We start from the raw sequence: 17,220 nt of genomic DNA on the forward strand, positions 1-17,220 counted from the left end.
TCTTTTGGGCCAGAAAGCACCATGTTTTTAAATATGGAAATGTAAATTACTTATATGGCAAATGTAAATATTTACATTTGAAATAAAAGTTAAAAAACGGGCAGCTCGGTGGCGCAGTGAATTGCACGTCTGCCTCACACTTCAAAGGTTACGGTTCAAATCCGCCTGGCTCCGGCCTCCCTGTGTGGGGTTTGCATGTTCTCCCCCAGCCCGCTTGGGTTCTCTCTGGCTTCCCCCCCACACTCCGGAAAAAAAAAAAAAACATGCACGGCAGGTGAATTGGACATTCTAAATTGTCAATGAATGTGCGTGAATGGTTGTTCGTCTCTGTGTGCCCTGCGATTGGCTGGCGACCAATTCAAGGTGTCCCCTGCCTGAAGCCAGCTAAGATAGGCGCCTGCGACCCCAGTGGGGATAAGCGCCTTTAGAAATTGAATGGATGGATAAAAATCAAACAAAAACAATACATTGACTTTTTTAATTTCAAAAGATGAACATAACCTGACAAAGATTTGTAGCAACTCAACAAGCAATGTATGCTATGGACAAGTTGATGTACACGCTTCACAAATTTTCATGTGCCTTACTTTTCAGTGGAAAAAGACATCATACAATTAAATGTTCAAAATGTAATTGTCATCAATAAAATAAAAAGTTTTACCAATTGTCCACAGCACTTTCTCTTGAATTAAACAGCTATGCACGAATTAAAGACGCTCAATTTGACTATACAAGAGCCGAGATGTAAAGGTAAGCCTAAAATATTCGTGTCAGGCATGTTTAGATTTAAAACTTGCTCAATGTGTACATTTTCCTAAAAAAAAACAAACCAAAAAAAACTAAATAGCACAAAGATTAAGAATTTGTAGTATTTTTAAATAATATTTTGACATTCTTCGTCCAAAATGAGCCATGCTTTCGGTAAAAGCATAATGTTGTAGATGTAAAGACAAAATGCTGGATTTTCACTATTAAAAAATATGCCTTTGCGAATGATCACACAACAGTGATGAATATTTGAACTTTTAACCAAGAAAGGCATTTACATAACATCTCAAACTTTCCATGTTGAATCAGTATGGGCATTTACAGTAATAACACACAATCATAATCCTTCCAATATCCACCCCATTAATAAATAAATTTTGGAATTTACATTACTTCCCAATTTAGCGTGCACAGAAAAGGCAACAAGTGTCATACAACATACCTTGTATTCGCACACTATGTACAAGTTTTTTTTTTTTTTTAATCATTATACTTCCAGTCACATCTGACATCTTCAACTGAACCGGTATCTTCATTTTTGGTTAACAGCAAATGCAGCAGCGTAAGCGTTTGGAACGTAATCCACCTATGCTTTGACTCTTCGATCAAAATAAACATAACACCTCACAAGGCAAAATCAGTGCAACGCTTTCTGGAGTGAAAACAGACATAATTACCCATTAACCAAAATCTAAACATTCTTTACGGCTGTCGTAGTGGGGACAAAAAAAAAAAATAAAAAAAAACTACCATTCAGTAGTTACTGTTTTGGGCATCAACAATGTAGCTAACTAGCAACAAGTGTATGAAAGGCACACTTGTGTTTTAAGACATCACTGATCAGACGACTGGCTTTTCACAGTCTGTGGAATCTTTGGGCAATGTACAGTACGAGGCAGCAGCCAAAAAAATAAATATGTTCTAAAAACGTGACTAAAGGCTTTGTTTATATTCAAATAAATACAAAAGACAAGCAGTGCAAGTAAGAGCTTCGTCTTCTGAATTTCTTCATTTTGACGACGATGAGGTTTGACTTGATGGCATGCCGCAGGCAGAAAGGCCTAGTTCTCCCCTGCCCTCCCTTTCCCTGCTTGCATCCATTCAATCCAGCCGTGTATAATCTGGTGCATTTTTGGATTACGCAGAGGTCACAAACAAGGTCACAGCAATGATAAAGTTATGCCAGGAAAACAAAAATGGCTTCATTTTTGTGCTGGAAAACTAACAAAAAAACAAAAAAAACAAACTTGAATGTCTTTGGCATGTTGAGGTCATGCAATGTCTATGTCCTCTGTACTCAGCATTTGCCTCTGCAAAAAGAAAAACAAAAAAATAAAACAATTAACTCATGTCGTTGCACATGTTACAGGTACATGGCAATGAAATGCAGACTGCATCTTAAGTGGGGTGCACATAGGCATGGGTACCAAATAGGGTACCCACGGCACACTTGAATCCAGCAGAGATGCAAAAATGCAACAATACTCAACGCTATTCAAACGTTATATGCAGTTGTGGGTAAAATTGAGAACCTTGTAGTAAAAATATAGCGTGCCGAATGTATCACACTGAATATGTTCAAGTAAACTGAAGCAAGTAGAGCCTTTTGTTAGAGATCAATCAAATTATTACTTAAATTATTTGGCAGCATGATTAAAAAAAAAAAGCTGTCAAGGAATTCAGTACTCGCAGGGTTGCAGAATGCTATAAGAATACAACTATTTACAGTACACGGTGATGTCGAAATGAATGCCTGGACATGCAAATTTGATGAATTTGAGTCACCATGGAGAGATCAGAGGTGTATCGGCTGATGTCGGGGGGACCAATATTCAAGGATGCGACACATTTTCCCTTGATGATATGGGGGGGGGGGGGGGGGCGATTATTGACTGTAATCAACTAATTTCAATATTGAAATATTTTTATTGCAGTGGGATATTCTGAATTCCTGTTTTCATGACATGCTGGTTGTACGAGTTGTGGCAGATTGTGTAAGAGTAGCTTCAAATTGGCCTTTAGGCAGCAGAAAGCGAGGATTACCTGAAGATGGACGTAGCCGTCAGAGTTCCTGCAGATTTGCATCTCATCATCGGTGGTTTTCTGGTAAACGGGGTTAATGAAGTGGATGGTGTTGGTGTTCCTCAGTCGCCAGTGTCTCCATAGCAACAGCGCTCCAAACACCATCATGATCATGATCACTGCGGTGAAGGAGGAAAGCGCGGTTAAAATATGACACAAGGCAGAGAAAGGGCTTGTCAGAGGCTTAAATTACCAAGTGGAATTACGACGTAGAGAGCAGCAGTGTGGGATGACTGCGCCTCGGCAGGCTCATCCGCATGTCTGTCGTCTGAAGAAGAGGAAAGAACAATGTTTTCAGTTACATGCGGTTCTGTGATGCAAAGTTGGGCATTTCTTTCCGGTAGATGGTTCTTCAGCACCTAATCTAGGAAATCATAAACTGTATGAGACAGTGGTGCCTTGAATTGAATGTGTTCTATGATCACACTTGCAAGTCAAACTCCACCGCTTCTAAAACCATGACTATCGATCCTGGCTATTGGCGTTTCAATAGAGGTTTGTATTCTTTGTTAGCATAAACTACGTAAGAGTAAAATAAGTGACAAAAAAACTCTGTTATTAATTATTTTTATCCATAATAGTAATAATTTGTGTGCTCTAAATCAGGAGTCCCCAACTGTTTCATCACCACAAACCCGTCAACGCCAATATGAGGTGCACATAAAATATGAGTTGACCATTAACGGCAAACTAATGGGAGCCCTCAGCTTCTTTGTCTCGAAAACACTTTTGAGGCTGCCGACACTCAAGCTTATCTGGTTTGATAACAAAAAGGTAGAGAATGTATTCCTTGTCAGTTTGTAGGTCTTTTTTGGACAAAGTAGCGCTCCAAGTCCTTACTGCGAGAAGTCAATTTTTTTTTAAGTTTAAAGCTTTCTTTTTCTTTGAAGGTGTAGGCGCGTCACCTGTGTCTTGACTGCTCGTTTCCCCCTTCCAAAGAACGTTTATTACTCATTTAACTTATTTGTGGGTGAAATGTTGGCACGCAAGTTAATCCATGAACATCAGGCCAGTTTTCAAAATAAAAGGTTTTTCAAAATAAAGTAGCTTACAGACTCTGTAAGACAAAAATCGAAAATAGTTTATTATTTTTGGTGTGGCCCATTTGATCCACGGCCATGCCGCGGACTACCAATTGGGGACTTCTGCTCTAAATGCTGTGATGGAAAATTAGTATTTAGCCTATATTAGTTTAATATTATGTTATTCACTAACCACCTGCCATTGGTTTAACAAAAACCTTTTCACTAAACCAAGCATAAGAAATAGTTGTGTAGGATAAACTGACCCTGACAGGTTAGCGAGTTCAAGACACCCACTTTCACTCTTTATGGTTTTGCCTCCCTTTGGGTTGTAAATTTCTTCCACCCCAAATACTGATAAGCATGTTGAACAAAGAACTGTTTCTTTTGTGTGTTTAGGTCTGGTTTTCATCCTGTAGGCGTTCACTCCCAATGAGTTAATAATAATCTTCCATAAGTAAGAATCCAAATTGTGTTTTTTTGTTTCTTTTCTTGTGACTCCGAATCTATAACCTGAGTGCAAAGTCTATACAACAGCCGTGAATTTGTGTGTGGTAAATATTCGTAGTCTTAGAAGTTGTGTGGAAAACACTTGTCACAAAGCCGGCAGACATAGAGGTAGTTACAGGAAACAAAATTAAACCCTCACCATTTTGATTTGTAGGCGAGAGAAAAAATAAATCAAAACAAAACTCAAACCTATATAACTATTCATGCTCACGGGAAAAATAAACACACACAACATATTACTATTATGGATATAGAGTTATCTTACTCCATAGCTGAGCAGACTTTTCCTTCTTTCTCTTTTCCCTTCTTTATTTATTTACCATTCAGGGATTACATCATGAGTGTGGGAATACATCACGAGTGAAGCAGCTACTAGCGTATGTGTGACGTTACGTACCTTGATCTGGAGAAAATGGCTGCAATCGGGGGGAAACGTCAGGTTTCTCGGAGCGCGGTATTGAGGTAGTCGTGGTAGTTTCGGCAGTCTTGTCTCGGTCGTCTGACTCACTTTTGTTACTCATAGGAGTAGGCGATATTGAGCCTTATGCACAAATACAAATTAGGAGTTAGTGCCTATTGATTTGGCGGTCCACCATGACAGTGAAAAGATGCCGCTACCTGCCACACATTTCCTCATGTCGGGAGCCATGCTCATGTGATCGGGGCAGGCGCAGGTGTATTTTGGCGAGCGCTGGTTGATGACAGGCGCAGGAAGGCACATGAACTCACAGCCTCCATTCAGACTGTTCATCTCTGCGCACCAATTAGAACCTATGAACAGGAGATGTTTCAAGAATCTGACAAAGCTTTTTGTTGACTGGTGATCATTTGAACTGTGGTGGTTTTGGTTGTACCGTTTGGTTGCTTGAGGTTGTGGTACACCACGATATCTTCTGGCTGGTATAGATCGGCAGCCAGCATCATGATGTCGTCTCCAGTCTCGCGATCGGCACTGAAAACAGCATTGTTGCCCATGTCCGTCCAAAACACTTTATCCTGTTCAATAGTAAAGAAACAACCACGGAAATTTTAACCACAAGTTGTGTCTTTTTCTCCTAGCACGTGATTAGGACATTACGAAAGTAACCAATTGAAACATATTAATGAAAAAAGCTCACTCGCTATTTCACAGGCTCAGTGAACATTTGTTCATCCATCCCAGCCCAAATTAAATACCCGTTTCCTTTGAAATAATTCAATATAATGATGCTCAACCCCAAATTAGAGAACAACACAGAAGTGTGTGTCAAACACACTGCCAAAAAGAAAACGTTAACTATTCTCAACTACATGTACATACAGTTCTTAAAAAAAAAAAAGACTGCTGCAAACGGACCTTTTTCCTTTCAGATTTAGCTATATTTGTGAGTCGAATGAATGGAACATTTTCGCATTATTCTATAAACCGCTGACAAAAAAAAAAAATACCCTAAATACTTACTTTGGAGCATTTATTTGCAGATGAAATACAGATAAACCCCCATATTGGGATGGTCAACTCATACCTGCAAAACTTAAAACCAGACCAATTTTCCCGACATATCAGTGTTTGAATAACATTAATTTGGATGCGAAATAAGTAATATATCATTTACAAGACTTAAAATAATTACGTAAATCTATAATTCAATAGTATGCATCCGTTTTAGTATATTTGAACTTTCCAATGCACTTTCGTCAAGTGCCGCCTTACTGCCTCTTCGAGGCTGCGTGGATAATTTTTCCAGCGGGCTTTGACCCATTACAAAAAGGAAAAGACAGCTTGACCTGTCCGTTCAGGACAAAAATGTGAGTGCAGTGGTAGGGCTTGCATGGATGTTAGCAGGTGGGGGAAGAAACAAAGCAACAAAGAGCAACAAAGCGATCAATGCTCTGATCTCGGCACGGTCGTAGATGGGTAAAGACAAACCAACAAATTGGACGGGTCCGAAGATGACTACCAGTGGAAAAGTACAGAGGATGTTTGAATAAATGACAAGGTGGAAGAAAAGCACCCTCGGGATTTAAAGGAGGAGCTGTTCGCCGTATTGTAGCGATGATGACTTTTAAGGTTTTTCAACAATTTCGTATTCAGCTGTGGCAAACAAATAAAGCATTAAAACTTCATATCGTTTAATTGTTGAAACATGAGTTTCAGCATTTGCATCTATGTGCGCACGTTTATCCCCCTGCACTTGTCTCGTTTCAGCCCCACCCCTTCCCTTCATAACTGCAGCAGTATGCTATTCATATACGATGAAAAAATGCATGTAAAAGTACTGTAATTTTGTCATTCTAATAGAACACACAATGTGTTTTAATTGGACATCCATGATTTGTGTAACCACTAAAATCAGGGGTACACTTGCATTTTTGTAAAATTCACTCAAATTGAAGTAAGACATGGGGTGGGGGGGGGGGGGTCGACTTATGCATGAAATCGACTTGTGCATGGAGAAATACTGTTGTTCTTTTGAATCAATTCGTGAGAATAAAGAAATTCTTTTATTTTATGTTAAAGTTGTAAAAATGGATGTGTGGATTAGAGCAAGTTAAGATCAAGAGCTACTTGAATATAAATAACAAAAGGAACGCCTTCATAAAAATGATTAAAAGATGACCAAAAACATGAAAGAAAAAAAATATATATATGGGGGAAACAAAACTGATTATTAATGTTTTCATTCACGTTTTCCTCCAGAGAACAATCTTCTTAATGTCTTGACTTGATTTCTTCACTAACCTCAAACACAGCCAGAGCGAGAGGATGCGATAGCTTTTCTTCGTTGAGAAGGAGAGTATGTCTCGTCCCACCGTTCACATCCACACTGGAGAGGGTGTGTAACTTGGAGTCAACCCAGTAGAGGCGCTGGTTGACAAGGTCTGCCAACAAACATTGGATTGGAAATAATTGGCTGTTTGCTTCTCTTGTAAGCGTTAAAGTGACAAGTGATGGATGCGAGATTACCGAGGGTGATTCCATTAGGCCACACAATGTTGTCGGTTACCAAGGCAACGCGGTCAGCTCCGTTCAAACCGCTCTTTTCTATCTTAGCCTCCTCGCCCCAGTCAGTCCAGTACATGAAGCTGACAAAGACAAAAGGCGGCTTGAATCATGTTCAGCATCCATCATCAGTTGAAGCCCTTGAAGTTCACTCACTTGTTCACAGGATCCACTGTTATAGCTCTTGGTTTCTGCAGATTGTCCGTGATCAGCGTCTTCCTCTTCTGTCCGTTTGTTGTCGCCACAGAGATGCTCTGCAAATAACTGTCGGTCCAGTAGATGTTGCCGTGGATCCAGTCAACGGCAAGGCCTTCCGGGGCTTCGATCCCATTTCCGATCACTACAGTGTGCTGGGAGGAGTTGCCGGCCGTGTCGATCTTGGAGCTGTGGGGGATGGACAGAAGGGTGAATGATTATTCAGTCGATAAACAGAATGCAACAGTCAATGAGCAAATGTACTAATTTAGGAGGCAAAAAAACTGCCCGAGTGCAGTTAGCCTTTAGGCTTTCTTTATTTACATATTTACAGTGTCCAGACTGAGTTCAAACCATATTTTTAAAAATCGTTTCATCAAATATAAAAAGTTGGAAGTGTTTAAAGCTGCACATTTATTTACATTGTTATGGGAATGTGACTTGGGATTAACTGATTTATGTTTAATTCACACATTTATAATTTTAAGGTCATCAAAGCATGTGCTTAATTATGTAGACTGTTTTCTTGTTTGCCTTTTAACAGATTTACAAAACTGCACATCTATTAAAAAGTAACTCAATAAAACAAGCAGATCCCAAACCAGCTCTAATGAAATTGTCTCTTTAATGCCATTGAAACAGAGAAAAATACAATTTCTGGCCTGCATTGCAATAAATAGCAATCCTACCTAATAAAAAGAGGCCCAACAGACGACTATGACTTTTTGACCAATGTCAGATTAATCAATGAGATCTTCACCTGTAGATTTTCCTGTGGGACAGGTCCGACCAGAAGATGATCTTGTTTGGCATGTCCAAGTCCAGAGCCACAGCGTTCTTCAGCTCGCTCATCACATTCATGTAGTCACTGCGATCCACTTTTATCTTCCTCACATCATGCCTATTGGTGAAGTAAAGTGTGGGCAAGGTGCCTGGAAGAAACAGGGAGGGCAAAGATAATGATGTGATCTCCGTATTGAGCCATGAAGTGTGATGTGCATATTTTGTACTTTACCCGAAACAGCTTTGCATGTATTGCTTGCAAGGTCCATCTGATAGCCGTCTTTGCAATCGCACTTGTAGCTGCCAGGCTCATTGATGCAAATCTGACTGCAAATATCTGGCTCCACACATTCGTCAATGTCTGCAGGTAGTGACAAGGTCAAAAGTTTGTTCATTGAAAAACAATGCATTTTGACTTTCTTTTCAAAATAACTGCCATGGTCCATAGTGCTCACCTTCACAACTCCTTTTGTCTGCCTTCAATATGTATCCAACAGGGCAGGTGCAGCTGTAGCCAAGCTTTTGATCAATGCAAACATGAGAGCAGCCGCCATTTCCAACCGAACACTCATTGCGGTCTGTGGAGACCCAGACATGCATAATAAGAAAAGCAACTCGAGACATAAAGTTCAGTTGAGCTGAGGAGTGGAGGAAAAAAAAAAAAAAAGCAGGAAGGGCATCACCTACCACACTGTCCAACTGGTTCATCTGAACCGTCTCGACAGTCTCTCTGCTTGTCGCACACCTTGCCCAAGTTAATGCACTCCCCACTGCTGCATTTGAACTGAGTAGGGCCATCACACACATTTTCTAGGGAGAAGTACATATAAAAAAACACCAGCCATTTACCATGGATTGCAAATGTTGACTGCATATGTGGACAAAAGGCGCATGAACGATAATCTCCGAATGCATATTTCTGGATATACTCTAGCTCCTTACCATACGGAATATAAGCAGGGTTTCAAATACACAAGCACATCTAAAATTACAATCAGGACTACAATAACAATGGAACACTTTATTCCAGTTGATCAATTTAAAAAGTGAATCTCATATTTACTACACAATCCTTTTTTTTTTTTTTTTAATTTGTTTGAAACGGAGGAATGCAGAAATGCTTTGCTAAAAGCCTTCTTTACCCAAGTGACAACTGTGCGAGATCAAAGCGTGGATGGTTGCTCGTTGTTGCTTTGTCTCCCCCCACCTGCTGACATCCACGCGTGCCATGCCACTGCTCTTTCATTTTTGTTGTGAACGGACAAGTAAAGCTGTCATTTCGTTTTCATAATGGGTCAAAGTCCACCGGAAAAAGAATCCACACAACCTCGTTGTTGACAACAAAGCAGTGCCGCAGTAAGGCGGCACTTGATGAAAGTGCATTGGAAAGCTCACACACTAAAACGTGTGCATACTATAGTGAATTGAAGGTGTAAATATAATCATTTTAAGCCTTGTAAATGACATGATATTACTTATTTCACATTTAAATTAATGTTACTCAAACACATATGTGGAGAAAATTGGTCTGGTCTTGAATTATGTGGGTATAAGTCGACCAAAAAAGTCGACACTGACATTGTATTTCATGGTATTTTGCCTCCCTTTTATGTTTTATTTACTTCTACGCTGGGGTGTTTTTTTTTTTGTTTGTTTTTTGTGTTTTTTTTTTTTTTATCTTGTAGGCATTAACTCCCGTGTGAATGTTTAAGAATTTTCATTTTTACTTATTTCCACACACTCCTTTGCAGACCACTTAGCTATTCTGTAAACTTGTGTATTTGAAGCTTTAAATAAAAAAAAAAAAAAACCCAGGACAATTTGCTTTTCCAGACTATTTCATTCATTTTGCCAAAGTCCTAAAATAATCCACAAAACCGTATTTTAATTACAGTAAGTTTTAGCATCTATTACTGCTGTCTCAAGTGTTCTTGTTTGACCTGACTAAACTTTCACTATGCTTGGGCAGTTAATGAGTTAGTGATGTTTTTAGTGATGCATCTCTGTCAGTTGTGTGTGTGTGTACTGTAAAACCATGGCACAAAAGCATGGTTATAAATACTATATATTTTTTTTGGATACTTGTAAAAGTATATAAGTATACGCTCTAAAGAAATAAATTATTGGAATAGACATTGATTTTTGATCGGTTATTTCTAAACTTGCTGATCGCCCCCTAAAAATCTGACTATTTTAATAGTGACAATTCAAAATCTCCCTGCTGAATTTCCCATGGAAAATATCCTGGAACATTAAAACACAATACGAACCAAATAAGTTGCTCACCAAAACAACCGTGTCTCAATAAAAAAAAAAAATAAATAAATAAAAAAAAAAGTCACCTGCATGGCAGTCAATTTCGTCGCTGGAGTCTGAGCAATCGTGCACTTTGTCGCACTGACGGCCGCCGTGGATGCAGGTGCCGTCACCACATTGGAACTCATCCAGGCGACAGCTTGGGCGAGCTGCACCAAAGACACAGATTGATGAAGGGACAAAAGACAAGTATTTTTTAGTGGGATTTAGTTCAAACAATAAAGGATGTGAAATTCTGGCCTGTAATTGACAAAAGCCTTCAAAAAAACAACTTACTGCAGTTGGCTTCATCCGAGTGATCGTAGCAGTCGGCATTTCCATCACAGCGCCATTTCCCATGAATGCACTCTCCATCAGCACACTGGAACTCATGGTCCTTACAAGCCACAACCTCCTTGCCGGGCCGCTTGTCCTCACAGCTCTCGGGCCACTCATCCGAGCCGTCGCTGCAGTCTTTGTCGCCGTCGCAGCGCCAGTTGTTAGGCACGCACGCCGTGTTGTTACACTGGAAGGACAGCGGGGCGCACGTGGGTTTTGGGCAGGAAGCCTCGTCGGAGCCGTCGGGGCAGTCCTTGTCGTGGTCACACACAAAGCTGGTGGAGACGCATTCACCAGAACCACAGCGAAACTGTTGGTCTGTGCACTGCTTTGCCGCTGTATTTGAGGAGGGAGGAAGGAAAGGCTGAATGCCAACACTATGATAACATTGCCATTTTCCTAGTAAGTGGATACTGCAGGTGCTCTAATACAGGGGTGTGAAAATCTTTTTTGGAGCAGGCGGTTACAGCTTTCCTCAGAAGGTGGTTAAAATAATAAAAACAATGAGCGCTAATTCTGTCCCCTGCCTCACGTAATTAATACAATGTGAATAAGCTACTCCGTATGCTGTCCCTTGGTATGAACCAACAGCCAGCGCAGATTTTAAATGAATAGTTTTACCGGAACATAGGGCCCCTGGATCATTCTGATGATAATTGTTTGACAATCGCTGACAATTACACAAAACTGTAAGTATAATTTTTGTCTTTATCATCTGTGACGTATTTAGTATTTAATTAGAAACTTACTGCAGTTTAGTTCATCAGTTCCGTTGACACAATCAACTTGGCCGTCACAGTGCCAGCTCTGCGGCACACACTCATGCTTGGGGGCACCGCAGCTGATCTCATTCGTCAGACACTTTCTAAATTCTGAGGACACAAACAAGAAGTACATGTTGACTCATCGAAACCCAGTGTACTGAGGAAAAAAAAAAAAGCAAGGCATTTGCAATGCAAATTGGCATGATAGAAAGTTCAGAAAACACAAGACTAGTACAAAAAAAGAAAAGAAAAAAAAATCTGGGGGAAAACCCCCGAATGCCATCCCGACATGTTAAAAAATGTATAACAATACAAAATTACATTAACTCAAGACTCAAAAGACTAAAGACTCACACTGAAACATGAAAAGTCCAGGATGATAAAAACACAGTACCAATAAAAAAGTTGCAAATAAAAGGAAGTAGAAACATACGGCAGGATTCAGGCAGTTCGTCAGTTCCATCGCCGCAGTCGTCGTGGCCGTCACAAACCCACCTCCTGGTGAGACAACGTCCGTTTGCGCACGTGATATGATCGGCGCTGCAGTTGTAAGCTGAAGATGGCGGAAAAAAAGTTAATGAGAAAAGCATCAATACTTAGCCTATGTTAGCTTATGTCAACTCAGAAGAAAAATACTGATAACCTTGTCATGTCGTTTAACACGCACGAGATAACGTTCCAGTTAAAAGGCCACTGACCTTCAGATTCCAGCAAAGTGGGAAAACATCACCTTTTAAAAGTGACTTTACTTTCAGAAATCACAATAAATTTAACGTAAAGACGCAAAACCCCATTGATTATCAAATCAGTTTGATTATCTATTAATGAAGAAAATTTAGTGACCTAAACTGTACCAATAAAATTTGGTGATTTATGATGCGTTCAACTTCTGACACAGACTGGCCCTTTAAGACAATAGAGTGTAAGGAGCGACACGATCACAGCACTTGCTGCCGATTGGCCTCACACCAGCATCACCAGGGTAACCAGACAGCAAATGCTGGCTAATACCGATAACTAGTTATATCTCCAGATTACCAGATGGGGGAGACCAGCCACCTGCTTTGAGAAACAACTTGATACAAGGAAGAAAAAAAAAAAAACAACTCCCGATTACAACCAGACCTCAATCCCACCCCCATATCACACGAATGCCAAGCAGGAAGATTTTTAGCATTTACGGGATAGCTTGCAACGTGAGTTCAGCTATTTTGTTAACAAACACAGACAAACAGACCACCACATTTGCAATAGCTCCAAAACCCACGCCGCCTTCCTCAGAAATGTCAGGCCTTATTACCGCACACCACAAACTGAGGCTTTGTTTCACAGAATGGATTTGAAGGCATACGAGGTCAATGTTTTCAAATCCAATTACTTATCTTCGCCCTACAGCCTGGTGAAATAGGTTAAAAGCCAGAAAAATGATGCACAATATCTAGATAGGACATCATTAGCCTTGTTCATGTTTTACAAACATTAAAGCGGAAGTATGAAAAAGCCAGACCCCCAAAAAGTAAAAATCATGCTGACAGCACGATTTCTCGTCGCCATGGCAATCATGGGCTAACATAGTCTTACTTTGATAGTTACTCTGTTAGAGTACTACTGCTTCATCACAGTTGCTCAGTGCTCAGTCATGCCACACGACAAAACTCTTAGAACGAGTGAGCAGTGATTAGTGTTTAGATTATTTCATTTTCAGTTGACAGCAAGTAGCAAAATGGCTGCCACCTGCAATGGATTAAAAAATAAGTGGATTTTGCTGCTTCATTCATATCTCACCAGCATATTAATCACAATGTCCTTTACGTTACACCTTTACGCTAATGGGGACACACATGGACATTTTGTAACTAACTTCGCCTTTAAGGATTTGAAGTGAAGCTCGTTTGAACTACATGATAACCGTCGGAAGGCTGATGTAAGGCAGCTCTACTGTATTTGCCAAACCATAGCAACTGCTTTTTCACTTTGACTGCAAAATCTATGATGGTGACATAAAAGCGCAAACCAATGGCTGCCCTCTTTATAGAGGCTATTTACACAACAGCTGGAACCTGGCAACCATAGCTGCAATTTCAGGTCAATTGAACAGCAAATCAAACATGTCTCTTTTAAGCACATAATAGTCATCTGACACGATAATGAATGAATGACAGATGTGTATTACAATATGAAAATCCACAATGTGTCCACAAAATGGTTACTCAAAAACCTGAATTGCGCACATTGCAATGTCTTGGGTATTAAATAACAACTTTCCAACATGCAACCAATTTCTCCAACTGGGTTTTCCATCCAAAACGTGCGTCACACCCCCTCAGCGTGTATTTCTCGACATCAATCTGGCTTCCTGAGATTACGTCACCTCTCAAAACATTCCTCATGGTACAAGTACGTAGGCAGGATTGTGAGATTAACTGGTGGGTAAAAACTGCAGGATGTGGCTCGGCAACAAGACTCAGGCAATTACAATTTTACCAGAAAATACAATTGGAAAAAGATGTCTCGTGTCTCACTGTAGGTTGTAGAGTCATTTTGTTTCCTTAAAGTAAGAACTGAAAGCTGATTCCGGTAATGAAAATGTTATGAAATAAGTACTTTATATCATATATGGGTTGAACAGATTATTCAGTAAATTTGTTTTACTACTCTTCATCAAAGTTTGAAGCTCGAGTTCATCTTATCACCAACCACCTGTTTTTGAGACGAAAAAGATGAGTTGTGAAATGAGACTGTGATGTCAATTTCAGCTGACAGTGAGTGACAAAAATCTTGGAATAAAATTGGTGGATTTTCCTTCTTAATTCATATGCCTAAAATGCAATATTATCGAGAATACCGTGGTTAGACTAATAGGACTACATAGAACATATTATAGCAAAGAAAAGTTGTGGTTTGACCCCACCTCCCCTTTTTTTTTAGTTGTTCTTGCCTGTCATTCAAAATGTCCTTACTGTACATACATTAAATGGGTCCGTTAGGCAAAAAAAAAGGTCCACACTTCATTTATAATACAGGTTTCCTGTAAAGTTTGTAATATTTTCAGATGTACACTATGCAAGTGTCTAATGTGTTACCAATAGTTGTAGTTTTTAATTCTAATCAATGACACGTGCAAAAATATGCATTCCTTTAAGTTTCGCGTGAGGCGAGATAAGAATATCTCGTGATTTATGAAACTTGAAAGCAACAACTACTATAGATTGAATCATGCAAAGCAATTAATCATGTTTGAAGGGGAAAATACAAAAAGACTGTGGTATTGTGACAAAATAAAGTTAGTTATATTTGTGGAAAAACATCACGTAACCCACACATACATACACGCGCGCGCGCGCAGTGTCAACCCTTATTTAAGGAGTTAATGCATGTTCTTACATTCAAACAATAGCACGCACACTTTCTCAAACACATTCGTGACATTTGAGTCAGAGACAAATGCATTGTTTCCAATTTTCATGCGTACATCATGACGTCTCAACCCCGCCTACCGGAAGTCCACAAGCCGGCCGGCATAGCCTATAATTCAATTTCTTCAAATGATAGTTTTAAAACCTGCGTCGGGTAGAGCGTTCTACTAAAAAGACATAACAACACAAAACTAATTTGACTCAAACATAAACATATAAGCGAAATAGTGGTGACAAGAATCTGTGTCAGCGTGCGTGTGTGTCTCACCTGTTACTACGGCTGCAAAGCAATTAAGCATCAGGATGCAAACGCACAGTCGCCACATTTCCGACACTCGCTAGTTTTTCCCACTTAAACGAGACGAAATATGACCACTGGTAGTACCACCGGACAATGGGGCGAGGTTACAGACAGTGCTGCGCGGGAGCCAGGACACGACGTGCAGGAATGGAAGATGTAAAGCCGGCTACTGAGCTGGAGTGAAATTAGTCATTTTGATACTTGGATGTCTGAGGGGGCGGAGCTTCAGCAGTGGCGTGATGTTTGAAATTAGACACCGGGGACCTCCCTAGGGGCGGAGACAATGAGTTGGCAATTGGCAACTTTGGTGCATGGGCTTCCCGTCATCGCTCAACGGTAAAAACAAAAAAACGAATACTGCACTCTATAATTGTCGTTGTAACAGAAAGATGTTTGGGAAGAACTCGAAAATGAGGCCATCCAAAATGTCACGCGCATAAACTGGTCAAGGGCGATTCTAGGTTCAGAGTGTATAGAGGCTTATTATGCCTGTCTTCATGATCAAATTCCCTGTTTGCAATTTATTTATCAACACCTTTCATTGGTAAACCGTGAACTACCCGCTTCAGCAGATATTCCTCGAATTCATCAAATGAAAAAAAATGGAAACATCTGTTGTCCTGGAAGTGACTCCGTAAATCTGTTTCACAATAAACTATTTCACAATAAACTATGATTTGCAGCCAAAGTGGGTGTAGTTAGGCTTGGTGGAGGATGTGCACAATGAATGACTTGTGCAAAGAGAGGCAGGGACATCCAGTTTACTCCTAGGAAGTATTCTGAAAATGTGGAAATACCTGCTCCATTGCATATTACAACACTACCTCAACAACGTACCTTGCCCCCATGAATGTCTGTGTGTGTGTCAACACTGAAGTGTATAGGGATGCTGTGGGATCATTTCAAACCGTGTTTTTGATTCGCACCAATGAGAAGGAGGGGACTGAGATTTATTTCAGGGGATACCGAATAACTGGCGGCACAATTGTGTGTGTATGTGTATGCATTTGTGAACACTCCAAAAGTGTTTTTTTTTTTTAAAGTAAGTTATGTACAATTATCACAAATCATGATCCCTTTTCTATATTTTAAAGCAAGAACCCACTAATATTTGAAGGGCATCGTTTAATGTGAGGTCAGAATTTGTGATTTCTCTAATATTCATGCATGCGATTCATTCGACAGAGTAATAGGTGAATTCTTCTTAAGGATTAACAGTAGTAAAGACAAAATGTATAAAGACAATGAACCGCATCTGCCCTTATTTTTAGTCTGAGTAGTAGTCTTACCCTAACCCTATGTACAAAACGCAAATGCGAATAGGTTTAAATAAAAAAAAAATGCACACTTAAAACAGCTATGATAAACGTTAAACAATAGGTGAAGCAGTTAAGCCAACGTTGGGTCAAAAAGGATCTGATTTAGACGCTTTTGAGTGAGGAACCTCGCTTGACAACACCCATCCAGTGTTATCTAAATTCGGGACCAACAGTTACATCCTCAGCTACTCGCAACTGATTAAACCTGCATGAGAGCGCATCCGTGTGGTCAATTCGAATAGTTGCATAAGTCAGATAAGTATGGAGTTGATATCATTTTAGTTTGAAATGTTTTCTTTTTTAACCTTTTTAAACACACTTGTTAGTTGTTGTTTGTTTTTTTTTGCTTTTTGAATTATTTTAAACTTGTAGAGAACAAAAGCATTTTCGGATATGACCTTCAGTTGTGTATGATTCCGAATAATTAAAACATCTATTCATTT

At 39.8% G+C, this 17,220-nt stretch overlaps 1 protein-coding gene across 1 annotated transcript; it reads right to left on the reverse strand.

The window, feature by feature from the left end:
- Positions 1–463: 463 nt before the first annotated feature.
- On the reverse strand, positions 464–15,619 carry ldlrb (low density lipoprotein receptor b). The gene is made up of 18 exons (XM_088419365.1): positions 15,426–15,619; positions 12,175–12,294; positions 11,727–11,849; positions 10,936–11,313; positions 10,686–10,808; positions 9,031–9,153; positions 8,799–8,921; positions 8,576–8,704; positions 8,321–8,492; positions 7,522–7,749; positions 7,330–7,448; positions 7,105–7,244; positions 5,237–5,378; positions 5,001–5,153; positions 4,780–4,923; positions 3,044–3,118; positions 2,812–2,969; positions 464–2,078 (listed from the first exon to the last, which is right to left on the reverse strand). Exons 1-18 carry the CDS (start codon positions 15,481–15,483, stop codon positions 2,040–2,042), a joined length of 2,547 nt encoding a protein of 848 aa, XP_088275491.1. The 5' UTR covers positions 15,484–15,619; the 3' UTR covers positions 464–2,039.
- Positions 15,620–17,220: the final 1,601 nt, after the last annotated feature.

Source organism: Hippichthys cyanospilos, chromosome 7, assembly GCF_059441005.1.
Source record: "Hippichthys cyanospilos isolate Australia breed blue-spotted pipefish chromosome 7, RoL_Hcya_1.0, whole genome shotgun sequence".
NCBI classification, from domain to species: domain Eukaryota; kingdom Metazoa; phylum Chordata; class Actinopteri; order Syngnathiformes; family Syngnathidae; genus Hippichthys; species Hippichthys cyanospilos.